The following is a 26,649-nucleotide window of genomic DNA, read 5'->3' as shown; positions in this document are numbered from 1 at the left end:
ATGGTTTTCACCCTCACTGGATAAGAACAAATAATTGTGGTGGATGTTGGACCAGGACAAAACAAAACCTCTCAATTTCCCTACACCATGAGCCTCACAACGGACCTCGGTTCCGACCATTGACCTCAGCCGCCACTCTTGACCTCTGACCACAACGCACAACCACAGTCGTTAAATGAAACATGTAAGTGGCCTGACTCAGACACAGACACACCCTGATCAATACACGTGTTAGATTTCATTCCAGCATTCTGTTGTTGAGCTCGTCACCTTAAAGCTGGCTCAGCCACCATGAGATTCTGCTTACCTCCACCACGGAATCCAGTCAGCAGTTCGTGCCAGAAGAGAAACATTGGTGTTTCACAATCATTTGTACAACTAGCCTATTCCCAGTGGAGACAGTTCAGGTTAATAAAGACTGGCAGCTTTGAGTGTCCAGCACTGACAGCCTATCCGCTGGTGATACACAATGTTGAGGGCTATAGCCTTCTTTCCGTGGCAGTATCTGCCAACACTTTTTCGGATACTGATAGTTTATTATCCTATTCTTGCAGCTATTGGTATTGCAGGTAATTAGTTAAATACACATTTTACTTGTATCCCGATGCCCCACAAGTTTGTGTATGGCACAGACATTTACTTCTCGTCCTGCAGCGGTGACTACTATAGAGATAAGATATTGTCGTTGGCCGCACCAGCTCTGCTCCCGCTGTGTGACTGAAAGTGTGTCCCTTCTTCTTTGAGTGTCTGCTCGCTACCACGCGTGTAACAATGGTGACCGTAGGCACAATCCAAGAACAATCCCTTTATGTCTGATCTGATGGTCGCTCAAAAGGCTGTGAGAGGGAGACATTGCGGTTCCAGTGTTTCAGGACATATTGGCTGTAAGAGAGTCTGGCGGTGGAGGAGGCGTGAGCTGATGAGCGAGTCAGAGGCAGGACGTGCCAGGTCTGTGAGTAGGTTGAGGGACAGAGAGATGCCATGGCAGGGAATGGTTTGCAGATGTTTTGAGTATCTTGATATCAATGTGTTTTCTGGAATGTAGGCAGAGAAGCCTGGCGAAGACTGTTGTCCTGGAAGTAAGGTGACTGTGGGTGTGGGGACAGGGTTGGAATTGTTTCGAATGAGTTGGATGCTGTGAATGAAGGAGATGGGGAGATGAGGGAGAAAAGCATTGGGGATTCACGAAGTTATCGGTGTCGGACCATCAATAACACGATTGAGCCCTTCCCTTATTTTGATTTTATTGTAATCTATGTTGTGCGTGATGAGCAATCATTTGATAATAATAATACAGTGGAATGTTGAACGTCGTCTTAATTATGTGGAGTGACATTCAGATTGACTTTCTCATCTGAGGGAACACGCATTTATGATAATTATGATCCACAACTTCCAGATTATATTCAATGGAATTACTTGACCAATTCCTGTCAGATGGTGACATAATTCTAACTGCAGAGCAATAACGAGTGTTTGAAACTATCAACTTTAGATGGTGTAATCATGTCCAGGATATTTTTAGAAATTTCATTCTATTTTCTGGTATTGAAACAGGAGATCTTTCATGTCTAACTGAACAGGCGATAGACAGGGAATGAGGTTCAACATCTCACATAAGATTCGGGTTTCTTTCTTGTGCAGTTCATTGGTTGAATCATAACTGTATCTCAGTGGTGAGCACAGTCGCCTAACAAGCGAGATACCTCTGTTGATCATTTTAAAATTCCGTAAAAATTCATTGCATTTTTTTTNAAATGGACCCATCAATCCATGAGTATTGATGGGAAACTGCTGCGTGAATGCATTTTGTGCAAGTACCATCAACCTACGCAGAGCACAGGTAAATATTTTTGTGTGCTATTCCTTTTTCTCACAGCGAATCTGTTGGCCATTGTGGTCCTGTCCCGGGGAAAGTGTGGGCTCTCAAAATGTATCACCCTCTACCTGGTGGCCATGGCAGTGGCCGATCTCCTGTTCGCCATCAATGAAGTGGTTATGAATCACATACATTCTCTTTATTTCCCGCACTCATTTCTGGACATCACACCCGTGTGCTCACTCAGATTGGTACTGATTTCTGCGGTAACACACATGTCAGTCTGGTTCACAGTGGCTTTCACCTTTGATCGCTTGGTCGCCATCTGTTGGGTAAAACTGAAAGCAAGTTATTGCACCGAGAGAACAGCAGCCGTCGTTGTAGGATTGATTTCTTCTCTCAGCTGTATTTTTGCCCTTCCCTGGTACATTATAGTTGAGCCCAGAGAAATACTGAACAAAATGCCTTGGTATTGCAATTTCAAAGCAGCTTACTACACCTCTCCCACATGGATTGTTTTTCACTGGTTTTACACTATAATATCACCTTTTGTTCCATTTGTTCTAATTTTGCTGATGAACGTGGTGACAGTCAGACACATTTTAGCTGCCAACAGAGTCCGCAGAAACCTCCTGCACCAGAAAAGTGAAAGTGGCAATGATGCAGAGATGGAGAACCGAAGGAGATCTATCATCCTACTTTTCGCCATATCAGGCAGCTTCATCCTGTTGTGGCTCATGTATGTTTTACATTTTATACTTTTACGAACCGTAGAAAATTATTTCTACCTCAGTTACAGAGACCCAGTGTTTGTTGTTCATCATGTGACAGACATACTTAAGGTTTTGAGTTGCTGCACAAACACCGTCATTTATGCTTTAACACAATCTAAGTTCAGAGAGGATGTCAAATATCTAGTGATCTTTCCGTTTAAGCACATATTTAAACTGTTTAAATAAAGGAAATAGTGCCGCTTGGTGTAATGTTTGAAACGTTGACAAAGAATCATAATTGGATGTGGCAACTGATAGTCTGGATTTTATTTCAAGAGGTGCGCTGCAATCAAAATAATACTTGTAATCGATATAGAGCATTACCGCGCCATCTGAAATGGTTTCACAGAATATACTGTCAAGTAGGTTCCAACTAACGAACGAATGAGGCTTCATTGTCTGTTAGCCTCCTTGTTGCTCCGTGACAGTGCCTCCAGAAACTTTGATATTATTATTGTTATTGTTATTATTTTATTCCAGATTCCTTTCAAAACACGCTCAGCCAAAACCAGTAAGGAGCAAATGCGTGTAGCTGTTCAACCAGAAAATCGTTTTAAACATAAACCATTCACGAGCATAAACGTGAACAAAAAATAAATGAATAGATTATTCAAATAATTGTTGATAGGCAAGTTGAGGTAACGGCCAGTGTCATATATTAAGAAGATAAGAAATGCGAAAGAGAGAGGAGGTTGACGCGGCTCAGTTGGGAAGGAACGACTGCTTGTACGTTTATGTAGGGCTACTGGGTGAGGAGAGGATCGAGTTTTCTTCTAAAATCAAGGAATTTAATCGTGTATTGGTCTTTGGTTAATTTTAAAGGGAAGAAAATCGACCGTTCTCTTTAGGACGGCATTTATTAGTCATTTACAGACGCTTCTAGAGTTGTGACAAATTATGTGGCAAATAAATACTGAAAATTTGTTCTGTAAAATAATTGTACAAGTAGTTGAATTGCATACAGTTTCCGTTCCGCCTTTCGTTATTTGCTGAGTTACCTTATCAGCTAATAAATAATTCACCTTATTTGAACAAAGCAATTGTGTCATATTGTATTCTGTTGTTACTCTAAAGTTTGGTTATTCAATTCGTGTGTGTAAGTATGTTGACACCAGCAATGCTGGTGTTTGGTATCGCTGTTATCAGCCGCGCAATCACTATCTGCTGATGGACGAGTTGGCGGTCACTAAGTATGTGATTGATTAGAGAAATGCTCGCCTTCCTGACCCACTGCAGCAATGGCCGGTATTATTCCACTCTCCGCACTAAGGGATCCCAACCACCGGGTTCTGCTTCTGCCACACAAGTCGGTTCGACAGTGAGGGAACGGTAGGAAGAAGGTTGGAAATGGTATCAAGCCAAAACAATTCACCACCGGGACACATGCGGCCCGCGTGCCGCCATTCGGACACCACTTTTGTTGAGTATCGAGACAGTGAATTCTCACAGTGAAGTGACTGTGGATGTCAAATTGCAGTGAGATATGTGTCCGATTTTTATTGATGGTGTTGTCAGCCAGGACACAAGGAGAAAATCACTTCCATTTTTGATACATATCATTGTGCACAATATTGTCAAACAAATATATATATACAGACTTCCCCACAAACACACACACACAAACACCGACTCACACCCACAACAGCACAGAAACAAAGAATTACAAACACAGACAGATAAACACTCACCAACACACTCAGATATGTAAAGAGGGAATGAAACGCACAGCTGCAAACAGAGACACACACATACACACTCACAGAACACCCAGACGCGCACAGACACGAACACAGTCGCAAAGAACAACAAGAAAAACTTCAGTTTGTATAGCGCCCTCCATCCCAGGTGTTGTCCCAGTTACATACGCACAGACAGAGAGGGACACACACACTAAGATACATTGGAAAGTTTGGGACAAATCAAGCCAAGCGACTGCAAGAATGCTGGAAGGCAAACGAGATGAATTTCCGTCATCTCTAACTCAGGCAATTCCTATTTTCTTATGTTCTTATAATCCTATCCAAGACAGCTGTAAAATGAAGTCAAACGCCGTTAATATCTAATGGTTCCTGCTCATTAAACTGTCAGCGGGAACATTCGCCGCGGATCAGAGTTTATCCCGATATCATTTGAACAGGGACTGAACTCAGGATAAACTTCTCTGTGCAAGTGTGCTTGTAAGTGTACCCATGAGACATATTATCAGTGTTGCAGAATGCCACCTCTCCCCACTCAGTCTCTAGGTGGACTACCAGGACCAGGACTTCTCTCTCAGGCGGGTACGAGGTGAGCTCAGAGCATCATATTCATCGCCAGTTCTCAGCCACAATCCAAGATTGAATCTTGTTCTGAACTGTCACACAACGGGACAGATATGAGCCCTGAAGTTCTTCATTTGATCGTCAGCGAGACACATTGGTGCTCAGGTAGCAAGATGATCCTATCGGGACTTCTTAAAAAAACTGAAAGCCATCATATCCATTTAATTTTTCACAATGCGAAACAATAATATTACAAATCCTTGAAAGAAATTTGTGCCATTTGATTCCAAATTTACACTCATATACCGCGTATCAATTTGGGAGGTCAAGGCAAATGCTCACCGTACGCATCAAGTTGGGGGGGGGGGGGGTCAGAGCTGAATGGGGTAATTTGGGGAAAGATGATCCCTGGTGAGGGCAAAGATAGAGGTCTTGAGACAGACTTGGATAAGTTAAACCAGGGTGTCAGACAAAACTACTGCGGAATGGAGATACGGAGTGTGTCCAGAATGGCAGAAAGCCCCATGGTGTGTGTCATGTGAGGTATTTCATGCAGACTGGTAATGTTGGAGGTTAGAGAGTGCTTTCTTATTTGTGGTGCCCTGTAGCTGAGTGGTGAGAGCAATCTCCTTACTAGGGAGACACCTGGGTTTAGTTCCAGGCAGGGCGAAATCTTCGGTAAGTTTCATTACTCCCACGCCACATAATAATCCCTCCAAAGTAAAACAATATTAACTTGGTCACCATCAATCCACGACTGTTGGTAGAAAAATTCTGTACGCAATTGGCTTCCCCTATTTGCCCACAAATATAGAGTTAATTCACTTTACAGTTTAATCTGTGAAGCACTTTGAGACGTCGAAAAGACGTGAAAAGCGATATATCAAATGCAAGGATTATTATTTTTATGATTTTTATTATCTGGATGTGACAGAAGTATGGTGGTAGTGAAAATTTGATCCTTATGAACAGCGGCATGGACAGCCAATGGAGGACAGTTAGACAGTGGTTTACTGGCTGGTCGTGTATTTTGTCCACAGCGGAATCCAGCGGACACGACTTGCGGTTCGAGTGCTCAATTCAGCACCAATCTACGCAAACACTATGTCAGTCAGCGAATAGCGAACTTGTGTAACAGGCTCACGATGGAGACGGTTGAATCAGGAAGTATTGATTCTTTGAAACACAGATTAAATTGTTTTATTTGAGGAAATAACACTATCTGATACAGCAAACAGGAGTTCGGGATATATGTGCAGGCACCGCATGTAGGTAGAAGTCGAACTGGATGGATCTTTATCATTTTCCATTCAGCATTTCGGATATTATTCTGATCTAAAAACATATGAGTTACCGAGATCTTGATGTGTGGCCGGTTGTGCAGGGCAGAGTTTTCGAAGCTCACAATCAGAACGTTAGTGCTGTCAAGCCGACGTTTTGTACCCAACAAATACATCTTGCAATTATACAGCGCCTCTCACATAGGGTGGTATGTCAAAGCGGAGGACAGTGGTGGTGCACCGCAATGTGAGAGGCAACTATCAGGGCGTCTGATCTCCAGCTTCCTGGTTCCCCAATATTTCCAATGTTCACACACTGAATGGGAGGAAATTTATGACGCCCCCAAGTCCAGGCAGATAGGAAAGGCTTGAAGACCAACAACACAAGCACAGCTGCTGCACTGCAATTCCTCGCTTTGGTTCGCAGACACACACACACACACACTGAGGGACACAGACACAGGCTCACACGGTGCTGGTGCCCTGACCTAACCATTGGTACTGACCTCTGTCTCCTGGTGAAAATGGGGCTGGAGTCCGGCTTGACACGAACTCCTGGCGTTTTCTCTCTGAGCTGCTGATCTCCTGATTCAGCCCCAAAGCCAGTCACTGCATCTGATGTTTGTCCTTCTGTCTCTCCCCAAACTCCGAGAAATTAAATCTCCACAGAAAACACCCGCTCCGCTCCCTATCCCCAACCGCCACACTCTAATCCCCCTCTCTCACGCCCCCCAACCACCTATAACACAATAAAAGGAAGTTCAGCCCCAACGCCAGTCAATAAAACTGCTGCTTTTCTGTCTGTCCGTCTGTCTCTCTCGAAACCCCATCAGCCTCAGTCTCCCCGCCAACCGCCTCCTGCCACCACACACTCGCAATCCCCTCCAACCTCTTACACAACAAAAGGGGGTTCATACCAAAACCCCGTCACTGCACCTGCTACTTGTCTATCAATCTGTCTCCCACTCAGCCACAAACCTCACATCACGCTCTTAGCCCCCATCTACCCCTCAGCCAACCCAAGCGATCATTCAAACCCCACCGCACTCTCCCTGCCTAAACCGCTCTAACACAACCGGAGCCAGTGCAGGAGGGAGGAGGATTCAGCCCCAAATCCAGTCACTACACCTGCTGAACTGCACCGGCATTCATCGCTGAGCTGCCAGAGAGCGGGAGGGGAGGGGGGACAAGGCAGCAGAAGGATAATGGCGGGGACTAGCCCCACACTGGCGGGTTTGAAACTGGCGCCAGGAAGTAACGTCACTCTGCTCACTCGGCCCGGGCGGCTTTCAAAATGGCGCCCGGAAGTGACGTCCGACAGGGCGAGACTCGGCCTTTCGTGACGGAATATGAAACGTCGCCGCGGGGCCTGAGGCCTCTCTTGGCCGTCGCTGCGCGGTCAACGTCCCGTGGCCTTGACCCCAGGTGACCAGGCGGAGACTTGACCATATCTCGTCCGGCCGGTGCCCGTCCGCGGCCTTTAGACAACGACACCCTCTGTCTTCGCTGCTCGCGACTCCCGCCCGGTTTACACGGGTTTCCCGCCCGTTCCCGCCGCTCGCCGGCTCGAGAATGTGTCCCTACTTCAGTCACATGACGTCACTCCCTGCTTGCGGTTGCCTTTACCAAGATGGCCGACGCCTGACTCACAGTGTCACACGCATGACGTCAATGGTCGGCTTTCATCGCCTTTACCAAGATGGCCGCCACCATCTACACCCCACCCCACACCCGCACCCTTTACGAGTGTCACGACTCGGAGCTTCCCCTCGGTGTTGTCTTCCAATTGACCGATCCATTTTGATTCCCCTTCATGTGTCAATGTCAAGACGCTGCCGCGTTTCGACCACTTGTGCACAACTCATTCTGTGAAACTCTTTGAGACATCGAGAAAACGTGAAAAGCGCTATGTCAAATACACGGACAATTATTTTGTAATATTATATTACCTAAACTGAATCCCATGACATTATTTGTGTTGCTCGATCCCTGGGTCTGGTTATCACCATTTAATGCTGGAGAGCAGTCAGTCTCAGACAGCAATTCATTGCTGCTCCATCTCTCCTCGCCGGCCTTCCCGGCACCTCCCTCCACAAGCTACAGGTCAATCAGAACTCTGTAGCTCATGGACTGTCCCGCACCATGCTTCACGACAATATCAATCACCCCCTCGCTCGCCTCCACTGGCTCCCCATTCCCCTGAGGATCGAATTCAAGATCCTTATCCTCACCAACAAGGCCATTCAAGGCCTCGCACCCTCCTACCTCTCCGACCTATTATCCCCCTACCTACCTGCCAGTACCCTCCGTTTCTCTGGCTCCGGTCTGCTCCACATCCCCCTTCAACCGCCCTACCATCGGTGGTCGGGACTTCAGCCTCTCAGCCCCTAGGCTTTGGAACTCTATCCCCCAGTGCTTTCGCCGCTTCCTCCCTTTCCTCCTTCAACGCCCCTCTCAAGACATTGCCTTTAACCGAGCCTACGGCTCCCCTCTCTCGATCCCCTCCTCACTCCCTCCCTTCCCTCCCCTCACCCTGACCATTTCCCCATTCCTCGCTCCCTCCCTGCCCTCACCTCACCCTGACCATTTCCCCCTAGCTCGGTTCCGGAGCCAACTGTACAGCGCCTTGGGACGTCCTCCTGACGTGAAGGGCGCTCTATAAATGGAATCTTGTTGTTATTGTTGTTGTTGTGGATTTGAGGAAAATAATCATTTGGTGTTATTTAGACTCGGTTCAAATTTGTGGAGTCCTGTAGCTCAGTGGTTAGAGCACTCGCTTTGCAAGCGAGAGACCTGAGTTCAAATCCAGGCAGGGCGAAACCTTGGGCAAGTTTCCTTACTCCACACGCCTAATAATACTCCCTCCAAAACCAAAAACAATAATAAATTGGTCATTTTCTATCTACGACTGTTTGTGGGACATTGCTGTGCGCAATTGGCTGCCGCGTTCGCCCTCAAATATACAGTCAATTCACTTTACAGTATATTCTGTGAAGCGCTTTGGGACGTCCTCTCGACGTGAAAAGCGCTATATCAAATGCAAGGATTATTATTATTATTATAAATTACAAATAAAAACCTGCAGTAATAATACCACAGTACCAGAGGGTGGAGCTGTACTGTTTAACTGCCCACAATATTCTGAGTAATTATAATATTGATAATAATTCGTCATTTGATATTTCGCTGTTCACGTCTTGCAGACGCCTCAATGCGCTTGTTTAGTCAAATCCCTTCTCCTCCTTTAGGGGAGGTGAACAGTATCTCCTGTCATTATTATTATTATAAATTGATTATTATTATGTTTAACCTTGGACAAGTTTCCTGACTCCACTCGCCTAATAATGATCCCTCAAGAAAATAAAGGAATAAATAGGACACTTCAGCCCACGAATGCTTGTGCGGGCATTGCTGTGCGCAATTGGCTGCAGCGTTTCGCCCATAAATATACAGTCAATTCACTTTACAATCTATTCTGTGAAGCGCTTTGAGACGTCTAGAAAACGTGAAAAGCTCTATATCAAATGCAGAGATTACTATTACACTAATATTAGTATTGTCATTATTACGGTTATTATGAATATATTATTATTGTTATTAGTGTTATCATTGTTATTTAAATAGTTGTTTTTCTGGACGTTATTATTGTTATTACTGTTTTTATTATTATTGTGGTTAGTGTTATTATAATTGTTATTGTTATTATCGTTATTATTATGCTTATTGTTATTGTTTTTGTTAATATTAGTATAATTATTATAGTTGTTGTAGTTTCTATAGTATTATTCATACTATTATGGTAATTGATACTTTTTTATTATTATAATTGTTAATGTTATTTTTATTCTTATTAATATTATTGCTGTTATTATTGTTATTTAAGCACAATTTGGGATTGAAAGTCAAACACAAAAGAGCGTTTTAATAAATTCTGCGGCGGCTTTGCTCCAGGTTTAGCGGCTTTGAATCTGTGTCACGAAGAAGGTTGTGAAATGTGAGCAAATAATTTTCCCACATTATCATTGATCCCAACGTCAATAAACATGTACCCCCCTTCCGATTGCGTGTTTGTTTGGGGGGAGGAGGGGGGTGGGTGGGGGTGGGGGGTGTGGGAGGTGATTGGGGGTTTGTGGTGGGAGCGTTTGGGGAGGGGGTGGTTATTGCTGGTGTGTGGGCTGTGGGGGTGGATTACATCTGATGGAGGGTTAGGGTCTGAGCCACTTCCAAACCAGAATTAATTGCCCGGTGACTCGGGGTTTAATCGCGCGATCGCTTCGCGAGGAAAAATCCTTCGTCGTCGCCTCGGGACGTTTCCGCGTTCGCGAGGAGTTCGGCTCCAAATCTCAGCGATTCCCAATAAAGCCGCGACTGTCGGGGTTCGAGACCGTCGATGTTGACCGGGCGTCACGTGCCCCCAACGGACCGGTCAAGATCTCGACGGCGACGGCGACGCCTCGGAGTTATACAGCGCCCTCTGTGTATTTGTGGGTGAAAGCCAATTTCGCTCAGCAGCGTCCCCCAAACAGACGTGGGGTGAAAATGACCAATTTATTATTTTTTTTCTGGAGCGATTATTATCAGGCGCGCGTGTGTCTCTCTGTGTGTATGTCTATGTGTATGTATACGTGTGTTTCGGTGCGTGTCTGAATGTGTGTGTGTTTGTGTGTGTGTGTCACTGTGTGAGTCTGTGTAACTGTGTCTATATTTGTATGTCTGTTTTTGTGAGCTACAGGAGCTGTGGGGTGTGAGGGGAGGGGTCTAAACCCTGAGCTACAGGGGCTGTGAGGTGCGAGGCGATGGGTCTAAACCCTGAGATACAGGAGCTGTGGGGTGTGAGGCGAGGGTTCTAACTCCTGAGATACAGGGTCTGTGGGGTGGGAGACGAGGGTCTAAACCCTGAGCTACAGGGGCTGTGGGGTGGGGGGCGAGGGTCTAACCCTGAGCTACAGGGCTGTGGGTGGGGCGAGGGTCTAACCCCTGAGCTACAGGGGCTGTGGGGTGCGAGGCGAGGGGTCAAACCCGTGAGCGACAGGGGCTGTGGGGTGCGGGTCGAGGGGTCTAAACCCTGAGCTACAGGGTTGTGGGGTGGGGGGCGAGGGTTCTAAACCCTGAGCTACAGGGACTGTGGAGTGCGAGGCGAGGTGATTAACCATTGAGCTACAGGGACTGTGGAGTGCGAGGCGAGGCGATTAACCATTGAGCTACAGGGACTGTGGCTTGCGAGGCGTGGATATTAATCAGTTTATTTGGTTAATATTAATGCAGAATTAGGAATACTTTGCACGATTGCGCTTTGAACCCCGGGGATCTGGGGATTCTATAACCCGCTCCATGTGGTTTTCCCGTTTTTGGGGTTAAAATCGAAACACAAAGCTATTGCAAAAACACATTCATACATTTGATATGAATGCAAACATTGCATTTTATTTACCTGTTGCTCATTGACCAATGGAATGTGAGGACTCTGCATACCCGTTTCCGTTGTTTTATCCAGAGAGTGGCTTATTGTTATAATTCAAAGTTAATGTAAAAACGCATGGATATATTTGGTGTGAATCGAGGATCAGGAATGTTTTGCACTGATGCACTTAAAATCCCGAGGTTCTGGTGAGTTCATAAACCGCTTCATATCTTTATAGATTAGGGTTTAATAAACTGTTTCTCTTCAAATCCCAGGAACGTTAGAACTTTGCAAACCCTTTTCCCGCGTGTTACGCAGAGATGGGGCTGATTGCTATAAAACAAAGTTAATACAGAAACATATGAAGATATTTCATATTAATGCAGAATTGTGGAGAATTTACATTGATGCACTTTGAACCCTGAGGTTGTGGGGACGTAGAGACACAGACAGGTACAGAGACACTGAGAGTGACACAGAGACAGACACATAGACTTGCATAGCCACAGACAGACAGACAGACAGACAGAGAGATACTGAGTGAGCCACAGAGGCAATGAGATACAGAGAGAGACACAGAGTGTCTCTGTGTGTGATTGTCTCTGTCTATGGGTATGTGTTTGTTTCTGCGAGTATGTCTACGCGTTTCTATGCGGTTGTGTCTGTGTGTGTCTGTGAGACAGTGAGAGAGACAGAGAGTGTGAAAGCGAGATATACAGAGAGACAGAGTGAGACTGAGAGAGAGACTGAGAGACAGAATGTATTACAAAGTAGAGTGACTGTTTTTATAGGTGGGAGAGAGACTATGAGAGAGAGAGAGAGAGAGAGAGAGAGAGACAGAGAAAGCGAGAAAGAGACTGCGAAAGTGAATAAATTGCGAAGTGTAGTGACTGTGTGTTTTGCGGGTGAGAGAGAGTGTGAGAGAGAAGGAAAGACAAAAAGGAAGGAAGGAAGGAAGAAAAATGTGGGAGGGCGTCTGTGTGTCAGGGTTGATGTGATAATAACGGTCCCCAGAGCAGGGCTGGGAGAGGAATCAGGATTGACATGTTTAATAATCAATCACTACAGTGTCCAGAATATAATACATATGACACAGTCTGTGTGGACAGTCACTGCCTCAGTCAGTGTCACACTCTCACTGTCAGGACCGCTCTCATTTCCCGCAGTGACTCCAGCTGAATCTTTCCGTCTGAGCTGAACCCGTTCCCCCTCAGCCTGAAACACAGCAAACAAATCCAATGGATAATAATACAAACTGTAAACTGTTCATGTCGCAGTTCAATATATAAGCAAACCCCGCAAACTGTCCCCATTCCGATACCCAGCCCTTTCTATGTGTGTTTATCACATTAAAGACTGACATAAACACTCACCCGATCTCCTCCAGACTGGTGCAGGTCTGTATGAGGCCGCGGAGAGCGGGGACAGAGCCGTCTGTGAAGGAGTTAGACCCGAGGTCCAGTTTCCTCAGTGAGCGGCTTGTACTGAGAGCGGAGACCAGGTCATCAGTGCAGCCATCGGTCAGTCTGTTACTCTCCAGCCTGGAGATCAGAGACACAGAGACATGACAGGGATCAGAGGGAACACAGTGTTTATTACTGTGTATTATACAGACTGGAGATCAGAGACACAGAGACATGACAGGGATCAGAGGAAACACATTGTTTATTACTGTGTATTATAGAGACTGGAGATCAGAGACACAGAGACAACAGGGATCAGAGGGAACACAGTGTTTATTACTGTGTATTATACAGCCTGGAGATCAGAGACACAGAGACAAGAGGGATCAGAGGGAACAAAGTGTTTATTACTGTGTATTATACAGCCTGGACATCAGAGGCACAGAGACAACGGGGATCAGAGGGAACACAATGTTTATTACTGTGTATTATGCAGCCTGGAGATCAGAGACACAGAGACTAGAGGGATCAGAGGGAACACGAGTGTTTATTATTGTGTATTATACAGCCTGGAGAGCAGAGACACAGAGAAAACAGGGATCAGAGGGAACACACTGTTTATTACTGTGTATTATACAGCCTGGAGTTCAGAGACACAGAGACAACAGGGAGCAGAGGGAACACAGTGTTTACTACTGTGTATTATACAGCCTGGAGATCAGAGACACAGGGACAACAGGGATCAGAGGAACACAGTATGGATAAGTGAGTCTGGGCCACTCCAGGCCTCAATGGAAGCCAGAGCCTGACAAACACTGGGGCAGGTCCAGATGGACAAGGAGACAGAAGCCAGACATTGCTCTCAATGACAAACTGTGGAGGTTTCGCTGGTTATAATCCAACCCTGCTCTAACCACTGTGCTGCAGGACTCCACGAGAAATAGGGAGGAAGGGAGTATGGGAGGGAGGAAATTAGGTGGGAGGGTAGCAGTGTGTGGAGAGAGGGAGGGGGAGAAGGAGGTAGTGGCGGAGGGAGTTAGGGGGAGGGAAGGAGTGAGGGAGTGAGGGAATGACATGTATGGGACAGGAGCTTTGGGATGGGATAAACGGGGCTGATTTTCCTGGCTGGAGTGAGCTGGGGAGGAGCTGCTCCTGGCCACACGTCACCACAGCTGCTGTTCCCACCACACGGTGCAGATTCATTGTCAATCCATGTTTAGTTGGTGATCACTGGGATGGCTGATGGCCTCACACTATTACTACGATTCCTGACACAATATTCAGCACCAACTGATCAGCCACTGTCAATAACACCCTGAGATATCGGGGAAATTCAGCCTCGGGTTATTGTATTCTCATAGAGTCTGTTACTCACTCCACACTCTGAATCTGACACTCCGGGTTCCTCAGAGCCGCACAGAGTCGCTTCACTCCTGAATCTCTCAGTTCATTAACGTTCAGGTTCAGCTCTGTCAGTGACTGGTTTGTACTGAGAGCGGAGGCGAGATCCTCGGTACACTCAGCTGTCAGATTGTTATTCCAGAGCCTGGAGATCAGAGACACAGGAAAGTAACAGTAATCATAGTAAACTCTGTGATCATCGCTTATCTCAGTGGTTATAGAACTCAGTCGCCAGTGAGACACCCGGGTTTGATTCCGGGCAAAACATTGGGTTCCTTGCCGCTCCACAAGCCGCTGTTTACACAGCAGTAAATACCAACCTGGACGTTAGTCAATTGGCCGATCGCTTTTCCGGGGATAGAATTCCCTTGAAAATATGAAACAATTGGTCCATGATTCTACGACTGTTTGTGGGGCGCTGCTGTGCGCAATTGGCTGCTGCATTTCACGCACAAATGACACAGTCATTTTGCTTTACAGTAGGTTCCGTGAAGCGCATTCAGACGTCTCGATGACGTGATCAGACGCTGTGTCAAACACCAAGTTTATCATTATTATTATTATTATGTATTCTAATAGCTGCAGATCGGAGACACAGACGGATATAGGGATCAGAGCAAACCTAACATTGCGTACTATTAGAGACACTGGGAATGCAATAGGCATTGTGTGACAGGGGGAAAGGGACAGTGCGACATGTTTGCCATCGACACGTGAAAATAGCCCTGAGTGTGGTACAGAGTTGGAGCATTTGGGGGGACGTTGGCAAACATCGTAGCTCAGGGACCCAAGAGTGTGTGTTGGGGAGTCGAGTGACTGTGGGCTATAACCAGCTAAACGTCCATAACATCCCCTGTGAGAGACAGAGAGAGAAAGAGAGAGGGGGAGAGAGTTCCGTCTGGGAAACATCAATCGGTTTCCAGCTAGGACCCCCCACCAATCCCGCCCCCAACCTGTAAACACTGTGTCTCACATGGTTAGCAGGAGCTGAGCGGGAGCCACCTCTGATCTCACTGATTTTCTCTCCACATCCTGCCCCTCAGGTAGTCCTTGTAGGACTTAGGATCTCAGCATTAATACTGTCCCCTCCTTCTCGGAATGTAATAATCTGTGTTCGGAGACATTGCCTGACTCCAATTTCACAGTCTGTTACTTACTCCACTCTCGTTATTTGACATTCCGGGTTCCTCAGAGACTCACACAGTCGCTTCACTCCTGAATCTCCCAGATTGTTGCCCTCCAGCCTGGACTCAGAGACAGAAACACAGTGAATATAGTGTAACAACACAATACAAACTGACATCTATATACAGTCGCCTTTCACGTGGGGAACAAGTCCCAAGGGGAGGGGACCAGGGTCAGACGCACCCGAAGCTACAAACACTCACATTCACAGAGTCATGGAACTACACAGCACAGAAGGAGGCCATTCCGCCCATCATGTCTGCGGCAGCTCGATGAAAACAGTTTCCAAATCACCATCATTCCCTGCCTCTCTGTCTCCCCCCGAGCCCGGATCAACCCCACCCCCCAGCGCTCTTTCCCATAGCCCTGATAAACCCCAGTCCCTCGCTCACTTTCACCTCACAGCCCCGATCAACGCCTCTCCCCCGCTGTCTCTCACACCCCGAAGCCCTGATCAACCCCACTCCCCCGCGCTCTCTCCCCATCGCCCTGATCAACCCCATTCCCCACACGACCACTCTCTCTCTCCCCATAGCCCTGATCAATTCCACGCCCCCCCCTCTCTCTCTCTCTTCCTCTCTCTCACCCCATAACCCATATCAATCCCACGACCCCGCTCGCTCTCTCTCTCCCCATAGCCCTGATCATCCCCAATCCCCCACTTTCTCTACCGTCATTGCCCTGCAAACTTGTATACCTCAAATAATTATCTGTGAATTATGATTAGATATAACGCTTTTCACATCTTCTAGAAATCACAAAGCGCTTCACAGAAAATACTGTAAAGTGAATTGATATCAAATGTAATGATTATTATTATTATTATTATTATTATCTGCATCGCTCTTTAAAATTGTTATTCAATCGGCTTCCGTCAGGCAATGATTCCAGATCCCAGCAACTCGCTGTGTGAAATTATTTGCAAACGGCAATTTTTGCGTCTTTCATATCAGGAGGACGTCCCAAGGCTGAATAAATTGGGCTTTGCCTCCGAGCTGGGGTTGGGATCAGAAACGGTTGGAGAGCAGGTGATTGGTGTGGGAGGGCAACTGTAGTGGAAGATTTTGAGACGGCCTTTGAAGTTGTTTACGGAGTGGGCGAGGCTGAGGGTCTCCTTGATGGAGTTCCAGAGGGTGGGGGCACAGAGGCTTAAGATACGGCCGCTGATGATGGAGCGGAAAGGGCCTGGAACATGGAACAGTTCAGGACCCGCCGAGACCCGACAGGTTGGTAACGTTGGTAAACCCCCCGTCCTCCCTCTTTCTCAACCCCACCCCCTCTTTCTCTCTCTCTGTCTCTCTATCAGTCTCCGTCTCTCTTTCTCTCTCACACACTCAGTCTCTCTTTCCCTCATTCTCTCTTTTTCTCAGTCTCTCTAATTCTCTCCCTGTGAGTTTATGTCTCAGTTTCTCTCAGGATGACACTTCGTTCCTCTCTGTCTCATTGTTTATTTCTCACACGTTTTCAGTCTATTTCCCTCTCTCTTTCTCTCTCTCTGGCTCTCGCTCTCTCTCATGTTCTACGTCTCTCTCTCAGTATCTCAGTAAATCTCTATCTTTCTCCCAGACTTTCTTTATCTTAATCTCTCAGTCGCTGTCTCTCAATCTGTGTCTCTCTGTCCATGACTCTCTCCGTTACTCTCTCCGTTACTCTTTGCATTTCGCTTTCCGTCACTCTCTCCCTCTCTTTCTCTGTCTATCTCTCGGTCTTTTTCCCTGCCTCTCACCCATCTCCCTTTCCGTATCTTGCTCTGTCTCTTTCTCTCTCAGTCTTTCATTCTCAATCTCTCTGTATTTCTGTCTCACATTCTCTCCGCCATTCTCTCTCGCTCTCTCTCTCTCTCTAACTTTCCCTCACTCACTCACTGTCTCGCTTTCATTTCTTTCTCAGTCTCTTCCTCTATCAGTCACACACTCTTACCTACACACACTCACATACACACGCAGACTCTCACTCATCCCCACCATCGGTACTCCACCCATCCCCATCCCCCAGACCCCACTCTCTCATTCTCTCTTCGTCTCTCTTTTTCTTTCTCACTCTTACTAGCTCTCCACCACTCTTTCTCTGTCTCTCGCTCTCACTCTCAAACTTTCAGTCTATCTGTCAGTCTCTCTCTACCTCCCAGTCACTCTGTCAGTCTCTTTCTCCAAGAGCATCTCTCCACCTGTCGCTCGCACACACAAGCGTACAAACTCTCGCTATGTTTCTCTCATGCAGTCTCTCTTTGTCTTTTTCTTCAGTGGAATGCTGTAGCTCAGTGGTTAGATCATTCGCTTTGCAAGTAGAGACTTGAGTTCGTTTGCCGGCAGGGCGAAACCTTGGGCAAGTTTCCTTACTCCACATGCCTAATAATAATAATCCCTCCAAAAAAAANTAATAAGTTGGTCATTTTCAATCATTTGTTTGTGGGACACTGCTGTGCGCAATTGGCTACCGCGTTCGCCCACAAATATACAGTCAATTCACTTTAGAGTCTGTTCTGTGAAACACCTTGGGACGACCTCCTGACGTGGAAAGCGCTGTATCAAATGCAAGAATTATTATTATTAGGATTATTATTATCTGTGTCTCTCTCTCGCTCTCAATCTCTCTCTCCCACTAACGACCACTCTCTCTCTCTCTCTCAGTCTCCCTCAGTATCTCTTTCTGAAGATAAGTATTGTATCTCTGTCACTGCAGGACTGATCTGTGAGAGAGTAAATGCGTCAGTGAAGTAACATAAACCCTTTGATTCTTGTTACAACATAAGATATGATTAAGTCAATATAGTGACGTAAGCTGTAGGTTGAGCGAAGGCTGTGTGGGGCTATTGTGTTGCGTGTGGATTCAGATCAGACTGCGGGGCGAATAGTGGACAGGGATTGAACGACTGGGATAGGGAGAGCCACAGAGATGTCTCAGGTCACAGCAGTTGGTGTCTCTGAGCATCACCAATCAGGTCTCGGCCAGTGCTCACAAGTCATGGCTTTAATATCGAGGCTCATTTACAGACATATTCTGATTAGGAATTATAACCTAAAGAGACAATATTATAACCTACATCTCGCCAAAGCCTGAGGCAAGTTTCCTCCCTCCACTCACACGCCTCTGTTTACCTGGCAGTGTATAGGAACCCGATTGTGAGTCGATTGACAAAAACAATTTAATATTTTTTNCACTCTATCTCTCTTTTTGGGGAAATAGTTGTGCGCCATTGGCTGTCGATTGTTGCCCACAAAATAAACCGTCACTACACTTATACAAAGTAACCTGCGAAGCGCTTTGAGACGTCTCGAAAACGTGACATTGAACCATCGCTCACACCACTCAATAACTGGCCGACATTCTCCAGATTTCTGAACGTAACCACCAATAAGGGCAAACCTGAGCTGTCGGCACATGCGCAGTGCGGGCCCCAGACGATGGATCCCTTCAGCTCCGATGTTACAGCTTTCGAGATCGAGGGTTTCTACAGTGCAACAGAGCTGTAACACATGCGACAGCACAGCACAGTCCAGAGGGTTCAACCTGATCCTACTAAAGTCCAGTGTCTCCACAGCTCCAAGTGTGACCTGGGCCAGTCTGTAGTTCTGAGACTCAAAGAGATAGTACATCATATTCAGCAGCTTCCTTTTACCATCTTCACTCCCTGACTCTTTAATCGCCGCCTCCACGTTCACCTTCAGCCAGGTGATGGCTTCACAGACTGAGGCGTGAGGTAACGACCCGAGGATCTCCTCCAGCTGCCGAGTTGTGTGAGGCCAGGAGAGACCCACAACAAACCGCTGGAAGATCTCAAAGCGCCCATCGTTCATTGTGTGAACCTGGTCAAGCATCTCCAGCAGGTTCCTACGGACGGGAGTCAGATACTGGGCGAGAGCAGCCACAAATTCTTGGACGGTGAGGTGAGGGAATGTGTACACAACTCCTCTCCCACCATCATCCTTCTCCAGAATCTCCATCATGAACCCTGAGATGAAGTTTGAGGGTTCAAGCAGATGGCGATGGAAATGGTCATCATCGAACACAATGGTCCTGTTACAGATCCCCTCATAGGCCATCTCCCCGGCTCTCAGCATCGACTCCCGAGGGCTCTCACCAGCTCGTGGATGGTTCTTCAGGATGTTGTAGATGTAATTGGAGTACAGCTGGGTGATAGTTTTGGGGGGCGGCTGTTTGCACTCTGGATTTTTGAAGATTGGCTCCAATGTGCAACAGAGGATCCAGCAGTAGGAAGGGTTGAAACACATGGTGTACAGGAGGTCATTCTCCTTCACATATCTCAGCACTTCAGCTGCAATCTTCTTAAGTGGAAAGAAGCGACTGATGTATTCTTCCCTTCCATCAGCGAAGAATCCCATTATTTCAGCCCAGAGATTGGTGTGGATGTGATCTAAAGACTCTAGGGCAGTTGGCCGGCTTGTGATGAGCACTGAACAGCCTTTCAGTACTTCCTGCTGCACCAAACATCGGACAATTTCAGCCACGGGACAGAGGCCTTGAGGTCCCGGGCAGCTGACCCTCGGGGCTTGGTTTCTCCTTCTCTCTCTGCACCCAATCTTGTCCTTGAACTCAATCTTGCATTTGAACTCATCCAAACCATCAAACACAAATAGCAAATGTTCCGGCTTCTCCCAGATGATGTCCAGAACATCGTGAAGATAAGGATATGATTCCAGAACCATGGTTTTCAGGCTTGTTTCCCCTTTTATAACGTTCAGATCACGGAATTTGAAATGAAAGACAAAGTGGAACTGGGGATAGATCTTCCCTGTGGCCCAGCCACACAGAATGTTCTGCACTATGGTGGTTTTCCCAATCCCTGCGATTCCACTCAGGATGGTGGTCCCACATCGGTTTCTCCCAAAACTACTTCCGAACAGCTGATCCGGTTGTATTGTCTCCAGTTCCTTCCTGACATTCTTCTCTTGCCACTCCTCATGGTCTCTGCCTGTCGACACCAGTTCATTCTCCACCAGCCTCCGATCACGGGGAGATGAAGTGACTATTAATACCGTGTAGCGGTCAGACAGTAGAAATGTCTTGCTTTTCTCCCGGCCTCGCAGTTTGTGTACTGACAGCTGCTTATTCTGGGAGCGAAGGGTTCCTTTGTGGTGATTTTGAATATCTTGAATGTGAATGTTATGTAAATGTTAGCGATCTAATCCCAAAATATTACAACCAAAGATGATGTAGAACACCGCGCTGACAATTAGCAATATAACCGGAAACATTCGCAGAATTATACAATTATAATTCAGAAACTTTGCAGATTTATTAATGTGGCAAACATCAGACTGTGACGTGGAATCTTTCGTGTGAAACACAATCAAAACATGTTGTAGCCCGGAAACATTCCTCTATCCTCAAAACCCTACGGCCTAGACTCCACACAACATGGCTCTGTTGCTCACTGGCACCATAATATCAGTTTATCCACATTTGTCCGTTGGACAACAAGATATCAATACAAATCTTCACATCAATCTGTGTCATACCTCTCAGGCTATCTGACAATGGCTCCACCTTTCCACTCCACTGCGCCATAGCAAGCAGACTGATACCTGGAATAGAGATTTGCTCCGTCAATCTTTGCTTGACACAAAATTAAATAGACAATTTCGATTTCAGTGCTTTTGATAGGGCAACAATACATACAGCATAGATGTCCGTGTACTTGATGCACAATAAATATGTGGTATGTGTTCGATTTAACATATAGATGTAAGTGTGTGTTTGCTGTACTATATAGATGTCAGTGTCTGTATGATGCAGTATATGGATGTCAGTGTGTTTTTGATTACTATATTGATGTCAGTGTGTGTTTGCTGTACTATGTAGCTGCCAGTTTGTGTTTGTTGTCCTATCTGAAAGTGAGTGTATGTTTGGTGTTCTATATTGATGTCGGTTTGCTCCTCGTCACAGGCTAGTATGGACACATACTCTTTTCCGGGATCTCTCTCAGTATCTTTAGAATCTTGGCTTTGTTTTCCTGCATTTTCACCAAGGTTTCCCACAGTGTTCTCTGTGCCCGGCCAATCACGCTGGTCACGATGCCCAGGAGGTATTTGCAAGCTTCGTTTCTGCGTTGACTGTTTGCCAGGTGCCCGATCCACTGTGAACAACAGGTATGTCGGTGTTAAACCCACACTGTATGCTGTTGTGATAGGTGCAGGTTGAAGCCAGTGTCCACATCAGGAGTAACATCTCTATGTATGAGATGCCAGTTTCTCTGGTGGATTAACACTGAAGACAGTGGGGCCTTGAGAAGACTCAGGCCAAGACTGTCAATTTACTTCTGGGTTGGCAACTTGGGAAATCACAATGTTTCCAAATGACTGATTCTCTAGTGCTCAGGATTATTGGCTCTGGAGTGACCCACCTGCCAGTGGAAACAATTTCTCCCTGTCTATTCTATCATAAATCCCCATAATTTTTGAATGTTTCTACTAAATCGCCATTTAACATTCTGTGTTCCAAAGAAAACAATCCCAGCTTCTCTCGTCTCTATTAATAATTGTTATCCCTCGACACTGGTCTAATTCTCATAAGTCTTCTCTTCCCGCTCTCCAAGGCTTCTTAAACTGCCCTGCACAGAATTCATACAGTGCCTGTCATTTTGGGAGGGCACTTGATAACCGTGGTTGGACACCCAGCTGAAGGTGAGAACAGAGGAGTTTGGGAGAGAAATGTTGCAAAAAGCCAAGTTCAACGTTGAAGGAATTGAGACGGACCTTTATAGAGATGAGACGGAAGAAAACAAAAGATAAAATACGGCAGATGCCGGAATGCGAATCTAAAACACAAAGAGCTGGAAAACCTCAGCAGGTCAGGCATCTTCTAATGAGTAAGAAAATTAGTCAACGTTTCGTGTCCATTAACATTCGTCAGAACCGTTTTTCCAGCTCTATGTGAGACAGAAGGAGACTGCTACGGAGTTTCCGACAGTCATGGTCTGAAATCCTGACTGCCGATTGCGGGACAGTTCGGTTGGGGAACATGGAGCAGGGAATAATAATAATAATAATAATAATCCTTGCATTTGATATAGCGCTTTTCACGTCGGGAGGACGTCCCAAAGCGCTTCACAGAACACACTGTAAAGTGAATTGACTGTATATTTGTGGGCGAACGCGGCAGCCAATTGCGCACAGCAATGTCCCACAAACAGTCGTAGATTGAAAATGACCAATTTATTATTGTTTTTTGAGTTTTTAAATTTCCTCAAAGGGATTTTAAGACGTCAATAGAATTGAAAGAGTTTCAGCAAAAATGTTCATAAGTATTCAATAAAGTTTGTTTGTCGGGACTTGCATTCCAACATCAATCTTTCAACACTTCTGCTACTGACTGATGCTCGGTACATGAGCAAACACCTGGTCGTCCGGATATAAAGTTCGCTGAACACAATTCATCCAACAAACCTGAATCACATATAAAATTGATGGGTTAAGACATTACCTGCTGAACTGTACTTGGCACATGAGCAAATCCTGGTCTCCAGGCGATGCGGGGCTCTCAAAATGATATAAGTATTCAACGCGGCCTCATAAAGAACTTTAGATAAACCGCACCTTCATGTTAAACCTTCTACATTAGTCTTTGGCATTTTAATTCTCATTTCTACTGTTCTGTTTTTATTACAAGCTGCTGGTTCCCTCCTGCTGGACCGACTGGCTGCAGCTCTCAGGTTGTTTATGATCTGAACTGCTCCTGAAATTTGACTCTCACCAAAGGGTGTGTTGCTTGTCAATTATCCAATCCAACCCGTCTGACAAGTCACTGTGTGTTTAATTTACTGGCAGAGCTGCTGAGGTTTAGAATAATCTACCGAAAATCAAAAAAACAAAAATTTCTTCTTTATTTTCTGCCCTCAACTTTTGGAACACCATCTCACAATCTTTTAACTCGTGCGCTGCCTTGTCTCCTTCAAGACACATCGCAAGATTCTCCTCTTCGGTCTTCGGTAACCCTCCTTAGACCAGGGGAATGGAACAAGTTTGGATAAGGCTATGTAGAGTTGCGGTAACAGCAGGCTGAGTCCGAGCCGTTGTGGTCAGAGCGGGGGCGTTGGCTGAGGTGGGCTAATAGTGGCGGATTCAGACTTTATGTTGTAATAGTAAGGGATTTGTGGTAGTTGGGGTAGTAGCGGGTGATTGGCACCAGTTGGCGGAAAACCGGGGGAGTGTGGCTAATTAGGGTAAAAGTGGAGCAGTGGGACTGCTTGTTGTAAGAATGGGCGAGTGGGTTTAGTTGGGTCAGAGCAGGGAAGTGGGTCAAGTGAGGTTAGGATTGGGGATAGGGACGAGTTGGAATAAAAATGCGGAAATGGGAATAGATGGGGTAGAAATGGATGATTGGGTCTAGTTTCTGAAAGAATGGCGTGTGATCTTGTTTGAGTTAATTACAGGCGTTTGTGACAAGTTGAGATAAGCGCAGGGGATTTGGGCTTTCTGGGGTAACAGCGGAGGATTTGGACAAGTTGGGGTTAAAACTAAGTTATTGTGACTATTTCGCGTAACAGCAGGGGAGTGGGATGAATTCTGGTTATCGTGGGATAGCGGAACTCGTTGGGGAAAGAACAGGGGAGTGAGACTAATTGGGGTAAGAGCGGTAGAGTGGGGCTTGTTGTGCTAAGAATTGGAGGATCGTGATTATGTGGTGTAAGAGCGGGGTAATTGGGACCATTTGGGGTCAGAGCGGGATAGTGAGACTATTTGGAAAAGATCGCGTGGTACTATTTATGATTACAGCGAGCGAGAGGAGTTGGGTGCTGGACGATTTGGGCTAAGAGCAGACGGGTGAAGATAGTTGGCGTAAAATTGGTGAAGTGCGAATAAATGGAGAAAGTGTGGGTTAGTGGGACGGGTTGGAACAAGAGTACTGGAGGGCATATACGGCTGCGCTGTGCTGACATCAGCTGAGCCCTGGTACACAGTGGAGCTGCTTGGCTCAGGAAGCGGACGAGAGACCGCCACATAAATTTGGCTCTATTCCGACTTTGCTTTGCCATGCATGTTATCTTGGAGCCAATTCAGCTCCAAGGGGATCCCACTTAACCCCCACCACAAGGTTTGCCGTATGCCCTCCGTCTGTGCTTTAGTGTTCCATGATTCTATGATTAAAGCTGGAACCTGAGGCCCTGAGGGGTGGGATGGGTCGCAATTCACAAACACACAGAACCCGTCATGACTGGGCTTACAATATTCACCTTTGCTGCAGAGATAACATAACGAAACAAAACAACCGCTTACATGTGTCAAGTGACCCAGAAAGTTGGTGCGTTTTGTGGCCTCCTCACTTCCCTGAGAGCTGGACACATTGACAATTATCTGTTCAGCCTATGAACCCTCCGGTGGTGGAGGAGAGGCGGCTGGCCTCATCGCTGCTGGTCTGTGGAGGAGGAATCATTTTGCGCTCTTGCCCTAATCTCTCTCTCTCGGAAAATGGAGTGTGGACCATACAGGATCCAACTCGTTTTATCCATCTCAATTCATCTCCATACAAAATTGATGCTGCGAAATAGTGTACGTATACCAATAATGTTATAACAATAATCCTCGTAAATGATATAGCACATTTAATGTTCTCAAGAAGTCTCAGAAAACATTACACGATATACTGTACAGTCAACTGACTATATGTGTTGTGGGCGAAAAGATGCGGGCACAGTGAACAAATTATTTTTATCATTATATTGAAGGGATTATTATCCGTGGAATGCGGGCAGCCAGTTGGCTGACAACCAGGTTCTTACTTATTGCTCAGTAAACAGGCCGTGTGGAAAAGAAAGCTTGCCCTATGATTCGCCCTGCCATGAATGAGACCCGGGTTCTCTCGTTTGAGAGCCGAGAGCGACAACCACAAACCTAAACAACGCCACGACGCTAAGATGAGGCGTCGCACATAGTCCATCCACACACGAGGAATAGTCCACCACAACAGACACCGCATTGAGCAAAGCTTTGAAGAGCATCAGGTGGAGAAGGGAAAGAAGAGAAGGTTCAGCAGATGTTTGCTCACCATTGACCACGAGGATGTACTGAGCTGCTCCCCAGTTTGGCTTTTTCCGCAGTGACTGGAAACCACCAGCTCCTTCAACATGTTGTCTCCTGGTCACCAAACAGTAGGCACTTCATATTCTTCTCCCAGACAACCAGCATCAAGCTGTGGGTAATGTGACTATGGCTGGTTATATGAAGGTATGTGAGAGACGCTCATACGTGATTGAAGGGTAAGTTCAGGCCGAAACACATTCCATCTGACACATTCCTGATAGTTCTCTCTGAAAATAGGGAGCGGTACTTCTTGGAAAATCAACTGAATGCAGTTTGACAAGTCACTGGCTGTTTGCTACACTTGCAAGATTTTAAACGTTTGCCAAAATTTACAGAGTGAAGTGCACAAACAGCGTTTTATTCCAAATGATATGAGATGACAGGGATATAAGTGTTGGTATCGTGTTACAATATGACTAGTAAGTCTGCTGTCCTGGATTCTGAGCAGATGAACGAACAGTCTTAATATTATCGAATAATTATAAAGCAATGCTGAATTGAAAGCTGCTCCAATACGTGTGGTGACACTTTAACTGCTGAACAGGCGTGTACACAGCTGTGTATTTGTGTGTGTATGTGTGTGTGCATGTGTCTTCCTCGTGTGTGTGTGTGTGTGTCTGTGCGTCTCGCTCTGTGGGCGTGTCGTTCTGTGTGTCTCTGCGTGTCTGTATGTTTCTTTCTGGGTGTTTCTCTCTATGTGTGACTGTCTGTGTGTCTGTATATGTGTGTCTGCGTCTCTTTCTGTGTGCGTGTGTGTGTGTGTGTGTGTATGTGCCTGCGCGTGTATATGTCTGCGTTAGTGTCCTTGGTGTGTGTGTGGTTGTGTGTGTCTGTCTCTGTCTGTCTATGTATGTGTGTGTCTCTCTGTGTTCTGTCGGTGTGTGTCGCTATGCGCGCATGAGCGTGTGTGTCAGCGTGTTTGTAGGTCTGTGTGTTGTATGTATGTCTGTATGTCTATCCCCTGAGCTACAGGAGTATTTACACAGACACTTTACAGTCACTCCTGGAAAAAACGCATTCACTACACTATTCTGTGAAGCGCGTTCGGACGACTCGAATGTGTGATTACGGCGCTGGGTCAAACAC

General features: G+C 46.2%; 1 protein-coding gene across 1 annotated transcript in view; it reads right to left on the bottom strand.

Annotated features, from left to right (window-relative positions):
• Positions 1 to 12,453: 12,453 nt before the first annotated feature.
• Positions 12,454 to 26,649, bottom strand: part of LOC103191238 (NACHT, LRR and PYD domains-containing protein 12-like) — a 28,830-nt gene continuing 14,634 nt past the window's right edge. The window contains exons 4-12 of the mRNA XM_042346131.1: positions 25,529 to 25,617; positions 24,708 to 24,721; positions 21,449 to 21,620; positions 21,004 to 21,069; positions 18,890 to 20,633; positions 15,496 to 15,582; positions 14,313 to 14,483; positions 12,908 to 13,075; positions 12,454 to 12,749 (exon numbers count right to left, since the gene is read on the bottom strand). Coding sequence (XP_042202065.1) covers positions 12,662 to 12,749; positions 12,908 to 13,075; positions 14,313 to 14,483; positions 15,496 to 15,582; positions 18,890 to 20,633; positions 21,004 to 21,069; positions 21,449 to 21,620; positions 24,708 to 24,721; positions 25,529 to 25,617 — 2,599 coding nt within the window. The 3' untranslated portion in view covers positions 12,454 to 12,661. The remainder of the gene's footprint in view (positions 12,750 to 12,907; positions 13,076 to 14,312; positions 14,484 to 15,495; positions 15,583 to 18,889; positions 20,634 to 21,003; positions 21,070 to 21,448; positions 21,621 to 24,707; positions 24,722 to 25,528; positions 25,618 to 26,649) is intronic.

This window comes from Callorhinchus milii, unplaced genomic scaffold (genome assembly GCF_018977255.1).
Source record: "Callorhinchus milii isolate IMCB2004 unplaced genomic scaffold, IMCB_Cmil_1.0 Scaffold316, whole genome shotgun sequence".
Classification (NCBI taxonomy): domain Eukaryota; kingdom Metazoa; phylum Chordata; class Chondrichthyes; order Chimaeriformes; family Callorhinchidae; genus Callorhinchus; species Callorhinchus milii.
This window is presented reverse-complemented; position numbering and strand designations above follow the sequence as displayed.